At 39.7% G+C, this 16,333-nt stretch overlaps 1 protein-coding gene across 13 annotated transcripts in view; it reads left to right on the forward strand.

Annotated features, from left to right (window-relative positions):
• IL1R1 (interleukin 1 receptor type 1) overlaps window positions 1-16,333 on the forward strand; it is an 80,512-nt gene that overhangs the window by 50,796 nt on the left and 13,383 nt on the right. For all 13 annotated transcript variants that reach the window (XM_054010030.1, XM_054010039.1, XM_054010016.1 and 10 more), the window contains 5 exons: window positions 367-598; window positions 1,561-1,750; window positions 4,313-4,487; window positions 8,414-8,479; window positions 14,928-15,048. In XM_054010030.1, the coding sequence (XP_053866005.1) occupies window positions 367-598; window positions 1,561-1,750; window positions 4,313-4,487; window positions 8,414-8,479; window positions 14,928-15,048 (784 nt within the window). The remainder of the gene's footprint in view (window positions 1-366; window positions 599-1,560; window positions 1,751-4,312; window positions 4,488-8,413; window positions 8,480-14,927; window positions 15,049-16,333) is intronic.

Below are 16,333 nucleotides of genomic sequence, written 5' to 3' on the forward strand. Positions count from 1 at the left end.
GCTTGTCTTTAAATAGAAAGAACAGGAAAATTACATCCTGAAGATCATGAAGTTCAATTAATTTGACATCTTTATATACTGCTCTTTATATTGAGGCTACTGGAGTTAAATATAGCTCTTGTATGACCACCTATTTTAAAGGGTATTGTGTGACTTAAAGCTTATGAAAGTTTTGAAGTCCTCAAATGGAAGATGCTAAACAAATGCAAACAATAATATAAATTGTTATTGAACAATAACTCATCAGTCTTGTATCTTTGTAACTGAATAATTTAAGTTACCTCTGCCAGTAAAATTAAGGAAAAATTAACCAAAAAAAAGCAAACAATTTTGATAATTTCTAATTATTATGATTTTTTTTTTCAGAACAAAGCAAGCTGTCTAGTCACTACGTACTTGTAGGAGAGCCTATTGCTATCAGTTGTCAAATAGCTAAAATTCAACCACTTCACTCTGACTACAATCTGACTTGGTATAGAAATGGTAGTGATACACCAATAACTACAGAGACACATTCCAGAATCCATCAGCAAGATGACTTGCTTTGGTTTATTCCTGCAACTTTAGAAGATTCAGGACTTTATGAATGTAACATAAGGTAAGGGCCTGTATTTTTAGAAATGTTTTTACATGCAAAATTGTTCTACAAAAGGGAAAAATGATGACACATGAAGTACAAAAATGTATTTTTGGTGTTAATCTAGTGTGTAAAGACTTTTCTTTTACATATTTGTATGGAAACAGCTAGACAGCTTTTCAGCTCTGTTTTTGATACTATACTAATATATCTGAGTTTCTTTCATGCTAGTAGAACTTGGCTTAAAATTATACTTTATGCTTGTATAATGGTTTTTCATCGAAGTGCTTTAGAACTATTAACTAATTGAATTTTTTTGGAAGTGTAAATTTGTAAGTATGCTTTTTAACTCTGTTGGAGTTAATGAGTCACTTCATATTTAATTTTATAGTCCTGTTTCTGACAGACAGTAAAACAGTTTTACTTTCTTGGTTTGATTCAGTTAATCCGGAGACTGAGAAATGTGGGGGTGAGGTGAATTTAGCCCAGTCACAGTCCCGTTTTAAAAATAATACTTATCTATGGTCGCTTTACATGTCTCGCTAAACACTATTTTAAAGTATGGGTTTAAGAGTAAAAGAAATACAACTTACTGAAAATCAAGGCACCATATTATGCAGACTGCTTTGCCAAATACTTTAGGGTATTTTCAGATTTTTTAAGAGGCCAGATAGATGATGATGATGATGATGATTGGAATATCTTTCATCCTAAATGAGAGAGCTAGGACTGTAGAAGCAAAGAAGAAAGTAAAGCAATTCTTCTCAGCTTCCTTTGGGATTTAAAAATCCCACTTCTCCTTACTTCATAGGATGACAGAAGCTCAGTTTTGTTCGTAGGGCTCTGCCTACATTAGGATTTTATATATCGGAAATAAAGCCTAAAATTCATTCTGTACCAGTCAGGGATCCAGAGCCTGACTTGCATTATTGTGGACATGGGAAGTACTAGTAATGGTCCGATTTGTTGTGTTCTCATTACAGGAATTCTAACAGCTCTGACAAAGAATATCTACAGCTAAATGTTTTCAAGAACAATGATGGCTTATGTTTTAATGGAGAAACTATGTATAAACAAAAAGTGTTTATGTCAATTGGTGGAAAGATTACATGTCCTGATCTGGAATATTTTTATGATGAAAATAATACTGCACCTGAAATACAGTGGTATAAGGTACTGTGTATATGTATTTTTACTGTAACATTCCCTATCATATAATTTAATGCTTCTAGTAAGCTAACTGTGCATGGTAATGAGAGAGGAAAAAAAGACAAGATTTTTTTTTCTGTGTAATGTGAATAGCTACCTAACTTTCCAAATCTATTGGAAATTATAGGAAACATAATAAGAATGTGCTTACATTTACATTTTAAATAAAACAACCCCTCTATTTTTCCAAAGCATATTCTAAAAGATTCTGATCTATACTTAAATTGTAAGATGGTCCATAATATTTCGGCATCAAAAATGTGAGTGTGATTTTGCTATGTTACTTTGATGTGTAATTGGTTAAAAATATGAAGTAGATGAACACATTACACTTTTAATCATTCAATTGGATCACTTTTCTCTTGGAGCTTACAATTCTTAAAAACCTGTTGGACATGCTTTGTCGACTAAAGATTAAATAAATTATCTGGCACTTTTACATTGCTAGTGCAGCTTCAGCTTCAAAGAAAATAAAGCTCATCAAAGCTGTTAAATCTTCTGTTCCAGTAACAGGAAAGTATCTAGTATCAGAGGGGTAGCCGTGTTAGTCTGAATCTGTAAAAAGCAACAGAGGGTCCTGTGGCACCTTTGAGACTAACAGAAGTACTGGGAGCATAAGCTATCGTGGGTCAGAACCTCACTTCTTCAGATGCAAGGAAAGTATCTGACATTTTAGGCCACACGGACCTGAAAGGGTGTAGATTCTGGTCCAAAGCAAGCTAAATTATCTAGGGAAACAGCTGGCCTTCTGTGTAAAGGTCAAAACCCAGAAGCCCTGTTAGAGGTGGTCCTCTGTCTGGCTGGGGGAACGAATGCTTGTGAGTCTGATGGAGCCTAGGGCCTAGGATGAGCGCAAACTGGCTGACACTCAATCTAGGAAAGATGGAGGTGATGATGATTTCCTGGGGAAAGCATCTAGAGAAGTGGCATCTTCCTGTATAAATGTTGGAGGGATGGGGAGTAGGGATTCAGCCTCATTGATGATAGGTGAGCATACAGTTTTAGGAGTGCTTTTGTCGTTTTAGACATTAGTGGCCAAACTTTTTTTCATATGCATATTAGCACAATGATTGCGGTGACATACAACTCCGATATAAGTCACCAGTGATCTATGCATTTGTCACCAATAACACACTGTACAAGAGATTTACTCTTGAAAATCAACTAAAAGATACAGCTGTCACAATGTGGTAGTCCACTTATTTGCTGGGGTTGGCGTTAAGGAGCATGCTATATTGGGGCTTCATACACTGCACTGACTTTCTATGCGCTTTTAGATACAATTCAAATTGTTGATCTTCAAAGTTGTAAGTGGTTTTGGGGGGTCTAGTTAATGGAGAAATTGCATCTTTCTGCATGCACTGTGATTAGGTCGGGGGGGATACCTACTCTGCTTTAAAAATTGGGGTTTAAATTAATACTTGTAGAAACGCCTTCTTGCTGCACTCTGTGGGAAATTAAAGTAATCCATCACTTAAATAATACACAGTATGTTTTAATATCAAGACCAAAATGATGGTTCAGCCATGCAATGTGCCCCTTGACTAATTCTCCCTCTTACCTATTTCCCTAGAGTATCATGGGAAACTGTTCTTGGAAGTTTCATTGGAAAACTTCTAAAACAGTATTTTAATTGGAAGAAAACATAATGAAAAATCTGTTTAGATGCTTGAAAACATAATCTCTTCCAAAATAAAAACAAAAAATAAAATCCATTAATTCAAGGGCCTCGTTATTCACTGCCATGAAGAAGAAATTAGTTCTACTTGTGATCTCTTAGTGTAGGAAGAAAGCACTTAGCTCCTGCAGGATAGTTAAATGCCAATGCCAGTCAGCTAAGAAACCGCACCAATATATGCTGTAAAGGTTAAATATCTGGATAGATGTCCTAACTAGAGCTGGCTAAACATTTTTGGACTAACATTTTTTTTGAAAAATGCATGGGTCAACTGAAACATTTCACAAATTTGTGTTGAATTCACTGAATTGTGTCAGCTGGAAAAAAAAAGCTGCCTTTTGACTTTTTCAGAATGAAATGTTTTGACTTTTCAATTCAAGATGACTTTTTGAATATGACTCCCATTTTATTTAAAAAAAAACAACAAATCCTATAACAAAACATTTCACTTTTGGTCTTGAAAGCGTCTCTTAAAATAGAATGATGTATTGTCAGTGTTTCAGTACCAAAGCTCTGTACATTCATATTAAACTTGACAACTACCTTGCCATATTCAGAGAATATTTGGCAGTACACCTCTACCACGATATAACACGGTAAAGCAGTGCTCTGGAGGGGGGAGAGGGGAGGCTGCACACTCCGGTGGATCAAAGCAAGTTCGATATAACGCGATAAGATTTTTTTGGCTCCCGAGGACAGCGTTATATCGAGGTAGAGGTGTATCTACACCTTGGGCAGGAAGCTGTATTTTACATGGTTGAAATAACTTTTTTTTGGGGGGGGAAAATGCTTTAATAATCAATATTTTATTAGTACTCCCAAATAACAGCTATTTTTGCTTTATTTAGGAATGTAAGCCTGGATTACTGCAGGACAACAGATTTCTTTCTTCACTGGGTGATATCTATCTTATGATTAATAATGTAACTATGCATGACAAAGGAAACTACACGTGCAAGACAACATATACTTATATGGGAATACAACATAATGTTTCACGAACCATTTATGTAGACGTTGAAGGTATTATGTTCCTTTTTTTTTTTTTTTTTAATGTCTTTGGCTCTCCTGTGTTAAAGTTTAGGGTTAATAGAGCTAGTTATTGGCATATCAAATCATGGTTAATCTTTCACCTTCAAAAAGTGCAGCTGGTTTGTAAAATTTAAAGGCATTGAAACTTTTCTAAGTTATTCTTCCCCAAAATGTTAGAAATAAACTACAATAGAATTTTGTGTTGGAACAATTAGTCTTTCCCCTACTTGTATTTTGGATCAAATTAAGGCTTGCAATCCCCTTGTGGAAAAAGGTTTACCACACGCAATTGAAAAAACCCTAGACTTGAGATCTGTTTCTTTGTGAGGAGAGGGTGAAAGACCATGTGACACTAATTTCTGCTAAGCTATTGATGAAATTTAAACTACCAGAAACCAAACTCTCAATGTTTGGCTTAACAGAGCAAATGATATCCAGGGCTTAAAGTGTATGACTTGTTACTCTTGCCAGTACGCTTTCAAAATAATTTTGTTGGTACTGCAGTATTTTATTTTACTGAAGGCCAATGCCACATAATCGTGCATGTGTTTCAGTGTCTCAGTACACCGTTGTGGAAGAGGTGACCTGTGATGATGGTAGTATAGGGAAGTGTCACTTGTTCTTACCGCTGTGTAGGTAGTTGAGGACAAAAGATGATCAATATTCGGCAAGAATAGGCCATTATCTGCATAGTATTTTTACACTTCAAGAGTTCACTTGGGTCCATCAGACTCTTTAGAGGGGAGTATAAAACAGATAAACTGCCCTAGTGAGAGCACACAAGAGTCCTGACTGCAAACAATAAGAGGAAATTGCCTTTGGCAAGATTATCAATCAACAATCAATGAAAAATCAAGAGTGTGTCTATATGCAGAGCTGGAAATAATTTAGGGCATTTTGTCTTTGTAGCTGTGACAGCCTGAATTATTGCAAATTGCTCATCCGAAAAGACACACAAACTGAAAGAATCCATAATCAGACAGTGGAATTCCAGTTTCAAGTTGCACAAAACCTGTATTTCCTGAGCTAGGAACGTTGCTGGGTCAGCAACTACTTCTAGAATCTTGAATGGATTTGGTGGTCAAGAGCACCTTTTTCCTCAGCATCTGGCTAATCATTTTTGTTCTCCTCTTTCAAAGCCAGTCCTTATTTCACTAATCTAATGCCTCTTCGATTTATGAACTAGACTACCACACTGTGGCTTGTTTGGGACCCCACAAGACCCACTTGAAGATTACAGCAGGCACAAAACATGTTTTCCTGCCTGCTTTGGTAGTGGTAGGCAAAAGGAACACTCTACCAGTTCAACAGTTCACTTGTTCCCTGTTTGCTTTAGGTGCAATTCAAGGTATAAGCTTTTGGGTACTTGATATCTGGGTTACTGCCTATCCCTGTGGTTTGCCACAGCATTTGAAGTCAGTTTAGCATTCAGCCAAACACCTAGCTTAATCTGGGATACTTCCATTGTAGTATTATTGACTCTAGGATTAGCTCCTTCCGCTGATCCAACAGAACCTGGGCTTTGTTTGACCTTTAGGGCAGAATATTGAGCTTTGTATATTTCTGAGAAGAGACACATTTGTATATATGTGTATTTACAGGCCTCCAGAGACATGTGGAAGGAAGTATTATACATTTAAAATATAATGTAGAAATCTCAGTGTTTTAGGAGTTACATTTGAGACCTTATCTCTGTCTTGCACTAGGAGCACAAGTGCTTTCTTGTGATGGCTTCCAAACTTTCTGCTTTATATGGGCAGATAAATAGGAAAAGGGACAGAACATTGGCTCAGAAGGACATGGATGGGAAATACAGCAGCAGAGATGGGGGAGGGACAGGCAAGATGGGTTTAGGACTTTTTTTTAATTTGCAGAGAGAAGGATGTGGCAAGTAGAGCTAGTCAGGGAACAGTTCTCCCAGCTGGCAAAGACTCTTGGGGTTCATAAGTTTTTTGCCTGATTTTTTGATACAGTGAAAATCTCCAATATTTGTGAACCAAAAAACCCTGATTTTTCTTTTGTTTGGGTCAATCAAAACATTTGTTTCAATTTACCTTTTCACTTTAACCTTTTTAGTTTAATTAGCTTAAAATTTGAAACAAAGTAGTTTTGAACTAAAAAAACTGGAAGTGTTCATTTAAAAAATGCATAAACAAAACATTTTGGCAACTTTGAATTTGTTTTTCAGGTCGGGGAATTATAAATGGACCCCGTTTCACAAACAATTTCAGTTTTGATAAATCAGCATCTTTTGACTGATAAACATTTTGTCAAAAAACTTCTGACCAGCTCTAGTGCCTGCCTGCAGGATTCAGGGCTCAGTGTGCCATTCAGAAACATAGTTGCTTGGGAAGCAGATCTGCCCAACATTTAGCTTTTGGCTAGAGGTGTTCTGGCATTCAGGACCCATCTTGCAGCTTCCCAGTCTTCCTGCTGACCTATTTGGCATTTGACAGGTTCCCAATAGGTGGTAGGAGCAGATTTGACTTGAGAACATCATCTTACCCTGTTAGTCTCTTGCTCACTCTAATTTAGTTCCTCCCCTCTCCCTCTGTGAGGCTGTCGGAGAAAAGGAGGGAATCTCAGCCACTGTGAGCAGCAGCACCAGCTGTTGCTGAGAAGGAGAGCATGGCGCCAAAAGAAGAATTGCTAAGGGAAAAGGAAATTAAGTGTCTGGGTGTCAGAGAGAAAAAATTGATGGATTTTGGAAAACTGATGGTTACTATGGAGGGACTTGTGTAGTGGAATGCCCACAAAGGAGTTTTATGCATTAAAACCAAACACACACTCACTCACTCACTCTCACTCTCTCTCTCAGGCTGTGTTGTGTGTGTGTGTGCGTGCGTGTGTGTGAGAGAGAGAGAGAGAAGACCATGAAAGCAAATCTGCTGGGAAACTACTCTTTATGGCTTGGGTGATCAGCTTGCTCTTAGGAATCGGCTAGAACCACTAATGGTGGAGAGGGAGAGGTGGCCGGGGCATAAAATAGCTGACTACAACAAAATCACTAGCAGCTACATTAGTCTTTTTGCAATAAAAAGTTAGTTCCAAACCTTGAGCTTCCAGCAAATCTAAAATACTAAAATGGGGAAACTGCCTTAGTATCAGCACTAGCTTTGGTATTATCAGACGTGCTTGTGTGCATCTAAGGGGAAGTCAGGCTTGCTGCCTGACCATCCTGAGATCCGAATTCACTGCTAGTGTCATGGCTGCTGCATATGTGTATGCAATGTTGTAGTGTCAGTCAGCATTTGACACCACAAGAACCATTCTTCCAAAAAAAGGCTGCTTGAGATGAAACTTCCATCTTCAAGATTTTTGATTTGGTGATCTACTTGTTTAGATACTTTCAGAACATTGGTTGGTATTTTATAAGAGCCTAAATAGAATAGAAATAGATTTTACCTGTGGTGAGAGGACAGCTATTACTTGCTGAAGACTGACCGTGATTGATAAAGCATACAAAACAATACAATTCCTGATTACTACACACTCGAAGCTCCAGTCCAGACATTATTCTACTAGATAAAACATACATGAAAAGATTTGTGGTGAACATTCAAGATGTCAGTGAAATATCCTCTCCCTCCCCCTTTTTCCCACTGCTCTTATGAGTATCATGAGAATTTTTTTGGTATTAGGCTTCCTATAGATTTATTTCTATAAATCTGAAATTGTTTGCATATTTACAGATAAGGTGAATCTTATGCTTAGTTTGATCCTAGAGTGAAATCCTTTAACCAAATAAAGAAAATCTATTACAGATATTGGAAAGTTTGAAATGACCTTTATGTGCATTAATATTGAGTACTTGGTAACATCATTGTCAACTACCTGTAAAACAAGTAGTGTAGCAGTTGTAGTAGCAGGGGTAATGACCACTGGTTGTTAATCTTTTTTTTTAATTTTTTTATTAGAGGGCCCAAAGAAGACACCACCAAAGTTTATTTATCCGAAAAACCATTCGATTGAAGTAGAACTTGGTAAGTAATTGCCTTCTAACAAATCACTAATCATAGAATTATAGGTCTGGAAGGGACCTCGATAGGTCAACTAGTCCCGGTGCTGAGGCAGGACTAAGTATTATCTAGATCATTCCCTGACAGACATTTGTCTAACCTGTTCTTAAAAATCTTCAGTGATGGAGATTCCACAACCTCTCTAGGTAACTTGTTCCAGTGCTTAACTACCTTTACAGTTAGGAAGTTTGTCCTAATGCCTATCCTAAATCTCCCTTGCAATTGAAGGTCTTTACTACTTGTCTTGTCCATAGTGGGTAAGGAGAACAATTTATCATCCTCCTGTTTATAACAACTTTTTATGTACTTGAAGACAAGGGTGACCAGATGTCCCGATTTCATAGGGACAGTCCCGATATTTGGGGCTTTTTCTTACATAGGCTCCTATTACCCTCCATCCCGATTTTTCACACTTACTATCTGGTCACCCTATTGAAGACTATTATCATGTCCCCCCTCAGACTTCTCGTCTCCAAACTAAACAAATGTAATTTTTTTAATCTTTCCTCATAGGTCATGTTTTCTAGTCCTTTAATCATTTTTGCTCTCTGGACTTTCTCCAGTTTGTCCACATCTTTCCTGAAGTGTGGTGCCCAGAACTGGACACAATACTCTAGTTAAGGCCTTATCAATGCTGAGTAGAGTGGAAGAATTATTTCTTGAGTCTTGCTTACAAAACTCCTGCTAATACATCCCAGAATGATGTTTGCTTTTTTTTTTTTTTTGGCAACAGTAGTACATTGTTGACTCTCATTTAGTTTGTGATCCTCTCTAATCCCCAGATCCCTTTCTGCAGTACTCCTTTCTATGCAATCATGTCCCATTTTGTATTTGTGTAATTGGTTTATTCCTTCATAAGTGTAGTACTTTGCATATGTCCTTACTGAATTTCATCCTATTTATTTCAGACCATTTCTCCAGTTTGTCAAGATAATTTTGAATTCTAATCCTGTACTCCAAAGAGCTTGTAACCGTTCCCAGATTGGTATCATAATAGCAACCAGGCAAAACCAGTCTGGAATCCTGGCTCTATTGAAGTCAATGGCAAAACTCTTATTGATTTTAATAGGGCCAGGATCTTACCTGAGGAGTTGAGGATTTCTAAAAGCCAGATGACAATTCTACTTTGACTGCTTGCCCATATGTATTTTGATCTTGGGGCACATGTGCTTCTCGTGCTCAGGATCAGTGTCTTTTGGCCAGCAGTGCCCATTGGGGGGAAATGTATGTCTCTACAGCAACTAGACACCTGCAGATGGCCTGTGTCAGCTGCCTTGGGCTGCGAGCTTGGACTGCGGGGCTGCTTCACTGCTGTGTAGACATTTGGGCTTCGGCTGGAGCCCGGGCTCTAGGACCCTGTGAGGTGGTAGGGTCCCAGAGCTCAGGCTTCATCCCGGGCCTAGAAGTCTGCACAGCAGTGAAACAGCCCCGCAGCCCGAGCCCCGCATGCCTGAGTCGGCTGGCACAGGCCAGCTGCATGTTTTTCTTTGCTGTGTAGACATACTCTTAGTGTCCTTGTGCTACTGTACTGAGGGCATAGAGGGTGGACTGGGCCCAACTGCCACTCGGTTCCTTCTCACCACCTGTGGCTGTGAGATGGAGCTCTTTGGTGTCTACATCTTGAAGCATCTTTTTTCGTAATTGCTATAGTTAATTGTATGTATATTGGTGTTATTTATAGATGGTTTGGGTAGTTGCCTACTGGCAAACTTTAGATCAGTGGCTCTCAACCTTTCCAAACTACTGCACCCCTTTCAGAAGTCTGGTTTGTCTTGCGTACCCCCAAGTTCCACCTCACTTAAAAACGACTTGCTTACAAAATCAGACATAAAAATACGAAGTGTCACAGCATACTGTTACTGAAAAATTGTGTACTTTCTCATTTTTACCATATCATAAAAATCAATTGGCATATAAATATTGCATTTACATTTCAGTGTATAGTATATAGAGCAGTACAAACAAGTCACTGTCTGTATGTTTTTAGTTTGTACTGACCTCACTGATGCTTTTTATGTAGCCTGTTGTAAAACTAGGCAAATATCTAGATGACTTGATGTACCCCCAGAAGACCTCTGCGTACCCCCAGTGGTACATGTATCTCTGGTGAGAACCACTGCTTTAAATATTTTTTTATTGGTACACCTCTACCCCGATATAACGCGGCCCAATATAACATGAATTCGGATATGACGTGGTAAAGCAGTGCTCTGGGGGGGACGGGGCTGCGCACTCTAGCGGATCAAAGCAAATTCGATATAACGCGGTTTCACCTATAATGCGGTAAGATTTTTTTTTGGCTCCTGAGGACAGCGTTATATCAGGGTAGAGGTGTATTTGGAAGTTTGTCCTTCCATATTTTGTTTTTTCTCAGATTGAAATTTTATTTCTGGCCCCAGGATTTAGTCATGCCCCCTTCCTAAATCACACAGCCTCGGAATCTATGTGAATCTGTTGCCCCTCCTGTAAGGCAGCAATTGCGATTGATGACAGGCGTACCAGATACCTCATCTCTTCTATGTGGGGAAGCCCATATCCCTGACATATGCTTGGTGTGTAAGTCCTTTTCTTTTCTAAAAGGACCTTAAAGGTTTGGGGAGGCATGTCTTGAAATATTTGTTGAGACTGGCTGCATGGAGCAGTCTCAGTCTGGGCAGGGCAGACCTCCTCTCCTCCTCCCTCTGTCCCCTGATATTCCAGAAATGCTTCTGTGAGTTTGGATCCACTAGCTCCCACGTGCCATCTTCTAAGACCATTCTAGCTTTGGATTCAGTTAGGACTTTAAACAAAGTCATCAGACAAAAAGGAACATCACTTCTGTGGGAAAAGTAGGGCCGATTCCCCAACGGACATTCTCAGTAAGAAGTCTTAAGTCACCTCACTGCTTCCATTCTAAAGAAACTCCATTGCCCAATCTGGGAACCACAGCAGCTCTAAGGCAGCGTGGCACTAGGGCTCTGGCACGATCTTGGGAATCAAAGTTAACTGCCTCCAGTACAGAGGCCACAGCATTGGGAGTTACCTCAACATTGAGTGCTTCGATGCTGTCTGTGATGGTATCAGCCTCATTGGTACTGCTCTTCTTGATGCTACTCTCTTCAGCACCAAGTGTGTCACTACTGGGCATGTCCATATCATCAACCCTGATACTCTCTTCTCCCGCACTCAGGTTTGTAGCACCGTCCCTGTCGATACTAAGAAAGTATGTAGTACTGAGGGATCTCCAGCTCTTAGAGGAATCAGAATCTCCTCTGCTCTCCACTGGTCTCTACTGATGCTCAAGGCCTAGTTGGCCCAGAGTATCTCCCCAGTGCTGATTTATTAGAATTACTGTGCAAGTTTAGCATTCTGACTCCAGGAATGCTCCCCTCCATCTCCCCCTGCTACACGCCCCCCACCTCCCGCAACCAAAACAATAATCTGGAGTGCTTCTTTTCATCTTCTGACTCACTACACGTTGGGGGGTTCCCATAGTTGTTCTCCAAGGGTCCCTTCTTATGGCATTGTGACTCTGAGAAGGAATCAAGGGAGTTTTAGTTATGTGAAGGTCTCAAATGGGATGTAGGAGTAGGCATATGTCTTGGTACCCTTCTTTGGGCCCCCCGCCTCATTTCCATACAGTGTTCCAACATGGTTCTGTTGGAACCCCTGGGGTATTCGCCTCCCAAGACATCACATCTCTGCACCACCTTCTAGAATGAGAACCTCCTCCCCTATATGTTCTCAGGCACCTAGGCTTGCAACCTATGAATTAGAGCCCCATGAGTTTTCTGAGGAGGAGCACCGTCAAGCTGAGGATCAGGCAATTTCTGGGGCTATACACTCCTGACCTTGAATGAGGTGGTAGTCCCCTCTAGACCTATGATATGTGGACAGAGTTGGCAGTGGGCTTTGTTGCAAGGATAGGTTCCTGGGTTAGTGTTTTTGTTGTGTGGTGTGTGGTTGCTGGTGAGTATTTGCTTCAGGTTTGGGGGCTGTCTGTAAGCAAGGACTGGCCTGCCTCCCAAGATCTGTGAGAGTGATGGATTTTCCTTCAGGATAGGTTGTAGATCCTTCAGCCCCCAACTAAAACCTCTCCAGCGCATCATGAAGGTGATGGTTAGTGGCATTCTGTTACTTTCTTTGTTGGGCCTGTCCTGTAGTAGGTGACTTCTGGGTACTCTTCTGGCTTTGTCAATCTGTTTCTTCACTTCAGCAGGTGGATATTGTAGTTGTAAGAACGCTTGATCGAGATCTTGTAGGTGTTTGTCTCTGTCTGAGGGATTGGAGCAAATGCGGTTGTATCTTAGAGCTTGGCTGTAGACAATGGATCGTGTGGTGTGTCCTGGATGGAAGCTGGAGGCATGTAGGTAAGTATAGCAGTCAGTAGGTTTCCGGTATAGGGTGGTGTTTATGTGGCCATTGTTTATTAGTACTGTAGTGTCCAGGAAGTGGATCTCTTGTGTGGACTGGTCCAGGCTGAGGTTGATGGTGGGGTGGAAATTGTTGAAATCATGATGGATTTCCTCAAGGGCTTCTTTTTCATGGGTCCAGATGATGACACCATCCAGGGGACACCATCATAGGACCTAATCGCATCAGCCACACTATCAGAGGCTCGTTCACCTGCACATCTACCAATGTGATATATGCCATCATGTGCCAGCAATGCCCCTCTGCCATGTACATTGGCCAAACCGGACAGTCTCTGCATAAAAGAATAAATAGACACAAATCAGATGTCAAGAATTATAACATTCAAAAAACCAGTTGGAGAACACTTCAATCTCCCTGGCCACTCGATTACAGACCTAAAAGTCGCAATATTACAACAAAAAAACTTCAAAAACAGACTCCAATGAGAGACTGCTGAATTGGAATTAATTTGCAAATTGGACACCATTAAATTAGGTTTGAATAAAGACTGGGAGTGGATGGGCCATTACACAAAGTAAAACTATTTCCCCATGCTTATTTCCCCCACCCCCACAGTTCCTCATATCTTCTTGTCAATTGCTGGAAATGGGCCATTTTCATTACCACTACAAACAGTTCTTTTTCTCTCCTCCTGATAATAGCTCACCGTAACTGATCACTCTCGTTATAGTGTGTATGGTAACACCCATTGTTTCATGTTCTGTGTGTGTGTGTGTGTGTGTGTGTGTATCTTCCTACTGTATTTTCCACTGCATGCATCCGATGAAGTGGGCTGTAGCCCACGAAAGCTTATGCTCAGATAAATTTATTAGTCTCTAAGGTGCCACAAGTACTCCTGTTCTTTTTGCGGATATGGACTAACATGGCTGCTACTCTGAAACATATAACTGAGTCTCTCAAGAAACTTGTGGAAGAGGTACAAAATCTTCCCAAATGTTTGGAGATTCTCTATGCCTGGTCAGTTGGCACTTCCCATTAATGATCCTCTTCTGGAATCTGGTAAACATATATGGCAGACACCGTAGGGATAAATTTTCACTTAAACCTTATCCCAAGTTCTTACTGAAAGGATTTATGGGCTTTCCTTTAAACCAACTGATTAATATGCCAATGTTCATTTAGAAATGACATACTAATCCAGGGGAGGCTAGGCTGCACACCTTAGAGTTTGCAGGGCCCTTTTACTTACAAAAAAACAAATCCTTCAGGATTTCCCCATGACTACTTATTTTTTACATTTCTATATTTTCTGAGAGAAAAGTTCTATCAGCCCAGAGGCTTTCCAAGTGGATTTTGTGATGTGGTAACAGCTGTTATGAATTAGCTAGTTTAGATCCTCAACTCAGATTAGAGCTTGCTCCAGTGCACTTGGACAGCTTCTGCGGCTTCTGTGCTAAGGGTATCCATTTCAGCTACTTGGAGTTCAAGCCATACTTTTACCAAACAGTATTTCTTGGTAGAAGCATTGAGGTCTGATGCTGCTTTTGGCAGAGCTGTACTGCAATCTTTGTTTAAGCAGACTCTGAGCACCTACCTGTTTCCATCAGGTTACTGCTTGTGAGTCACCAAGAGTGGAATACATACGGACAAGCACTCAAAAAAGAATTACTTACCTTATAATAACTGGAGTTCTTGAGATGCATGACCTGCCCTCTTTTCTGCTCCTGTGGAGTTTTGTAACATCTGGATTCTGCAATGGCAAAGGAATTGAGAGGCAGTTGGCCCCACACACACCCTTTATGCCCTCAGTAGAGGAGCACTAGGCCACTCAGAATGCATGCGGAGCCCCAATGGACATTGCTGGCCAAAAGACTCTGGTCTCAAGCATGTGGGAGTGTGCACACCAAAAGTGCAACACACATGGACAACACACCTCTAAGAACCACAGTTGCTGTAATCTAAGTAACTGTCCTTTCCCAAACTATTTACATAATCATATGAGTCTGCCTGCTTAATGGTACACAATTTTTAATTGTCACATTTAAATGTTTTGTAGGATCTCATGTCATCATGGACTGTAATATATCTAGTAGCATAGGTACTTTGAATCCATACTGGCAAGTCAATGGTGAGGATGTTAATGCCTTTGATGTTACCTACGAGGAACAATTCTATGAGTAAGTATTCTTACAAATCAAATTGCATGTGGATTGAATGCTAAAAATTTTAAAATATATTTGGTGTGAATCATCCATAAAAGTAACTGTTGGACAAAATAGTGGCTAATCATAGAATTGTAGAACTGGAAGGGACCTCAAGAGGTCATCTAGTCCAGTCTGCTGTACTCATGGCAGGACTAAGTATTATCTAGACCATCCCTGACAGTGTTTGTCTAACTTGCTCTTAAAAATCTCCAGTGATGTAGATTCCACAATCTCCCTAGGCAATTTATTCCAGTGCTTAACCACCCTGACAGTTTGGAAGTTTTTCCTAATGTCCAACCTAAACCTCCCTTGCTGCAATTTAAGCCCATTGCTTCTTGTCCTGTCCTCCGAGGTTAATGAGAACAATTTTTCTCCTTCCTCCTTGTAACAACCTTTTATGTATTTGAAAACTGTTATCGTGTCCCGTCTCAGTCTTCTCTTCTCCAGACTAAACAAACCCACTTTTTTCAATTTTCCCTAATGAATGCCAACAGACTACTGAAAGTACTTCATGTTCAACAAATTTGCTGTGCATTTAATAATTATCTCTTTTTTCTGTAAGTAATTTATTGAGGCCATCTTATCTAGATTTTGGAAATTCATAATAGCATGATAATACTTAGCACTCTTCATCCATAGATTAAAGGCTGATCTCAACCAGCTCCAGTGGAAAAAGAGTTTGCCAGTATGGGAACAATTCATTATATATACAATAGGTGTTTCCTTGAGTTCTTTTAAGATCAGCTGCTCTGCCTGCATGTATGTGGTGGCCAGGTTCACAAATTGAATAATGTGCCACTGAATCAAGTTGAAATTTCATAAAACATTTTCTTGTTTAGAGAAGATTGGCACATTCACTTTTTTTGTTTTATTTATTTAACTATATTTTTGAGAATATTAAATGTCAACCTGCTCCTCAGGAAAATTGTCTTGAATTTTAGTTTTACTTTATCCCCAAACTCCTTTAGATTTATAGGGTGAGTGATTTTTGTTGTATTATAGTCTCACAGGCTACAAAAATAACTAACATTCCCTGCTTACCTCTAAACCTTAGTGTCCCACATAACTCATAACTGAGGCATCAGGAGTAAATTAATTATTGTTACTTTTGCCCTAAGCAAAAATTTTCAACTTGGGTGCCTAAAAAAATAGATTCTAGGTGAGCTAATTTTCAGGGGTGTTGAATACCTGCAGTTTCCCTTGAAGTCAGCTGGAGCTGTTGGATACCTGGGAATCTCCAAAAAAACATATTCGGTGT

This window comes from Malaclemys terrapin, chromosome 1, assembly GCF_027887155.1.
Source record: "Malaclemys terrapin pileata isolate rMalTer1 chromosome 1, rMalTer1.hap1, whole genome shotgun sequence".
Classification (NCBI taxonomy): Eukaryota; Metazoa; Chordata; order Testudines; family Emydidae; genus Malaclemys; species Malaclemys terrapin.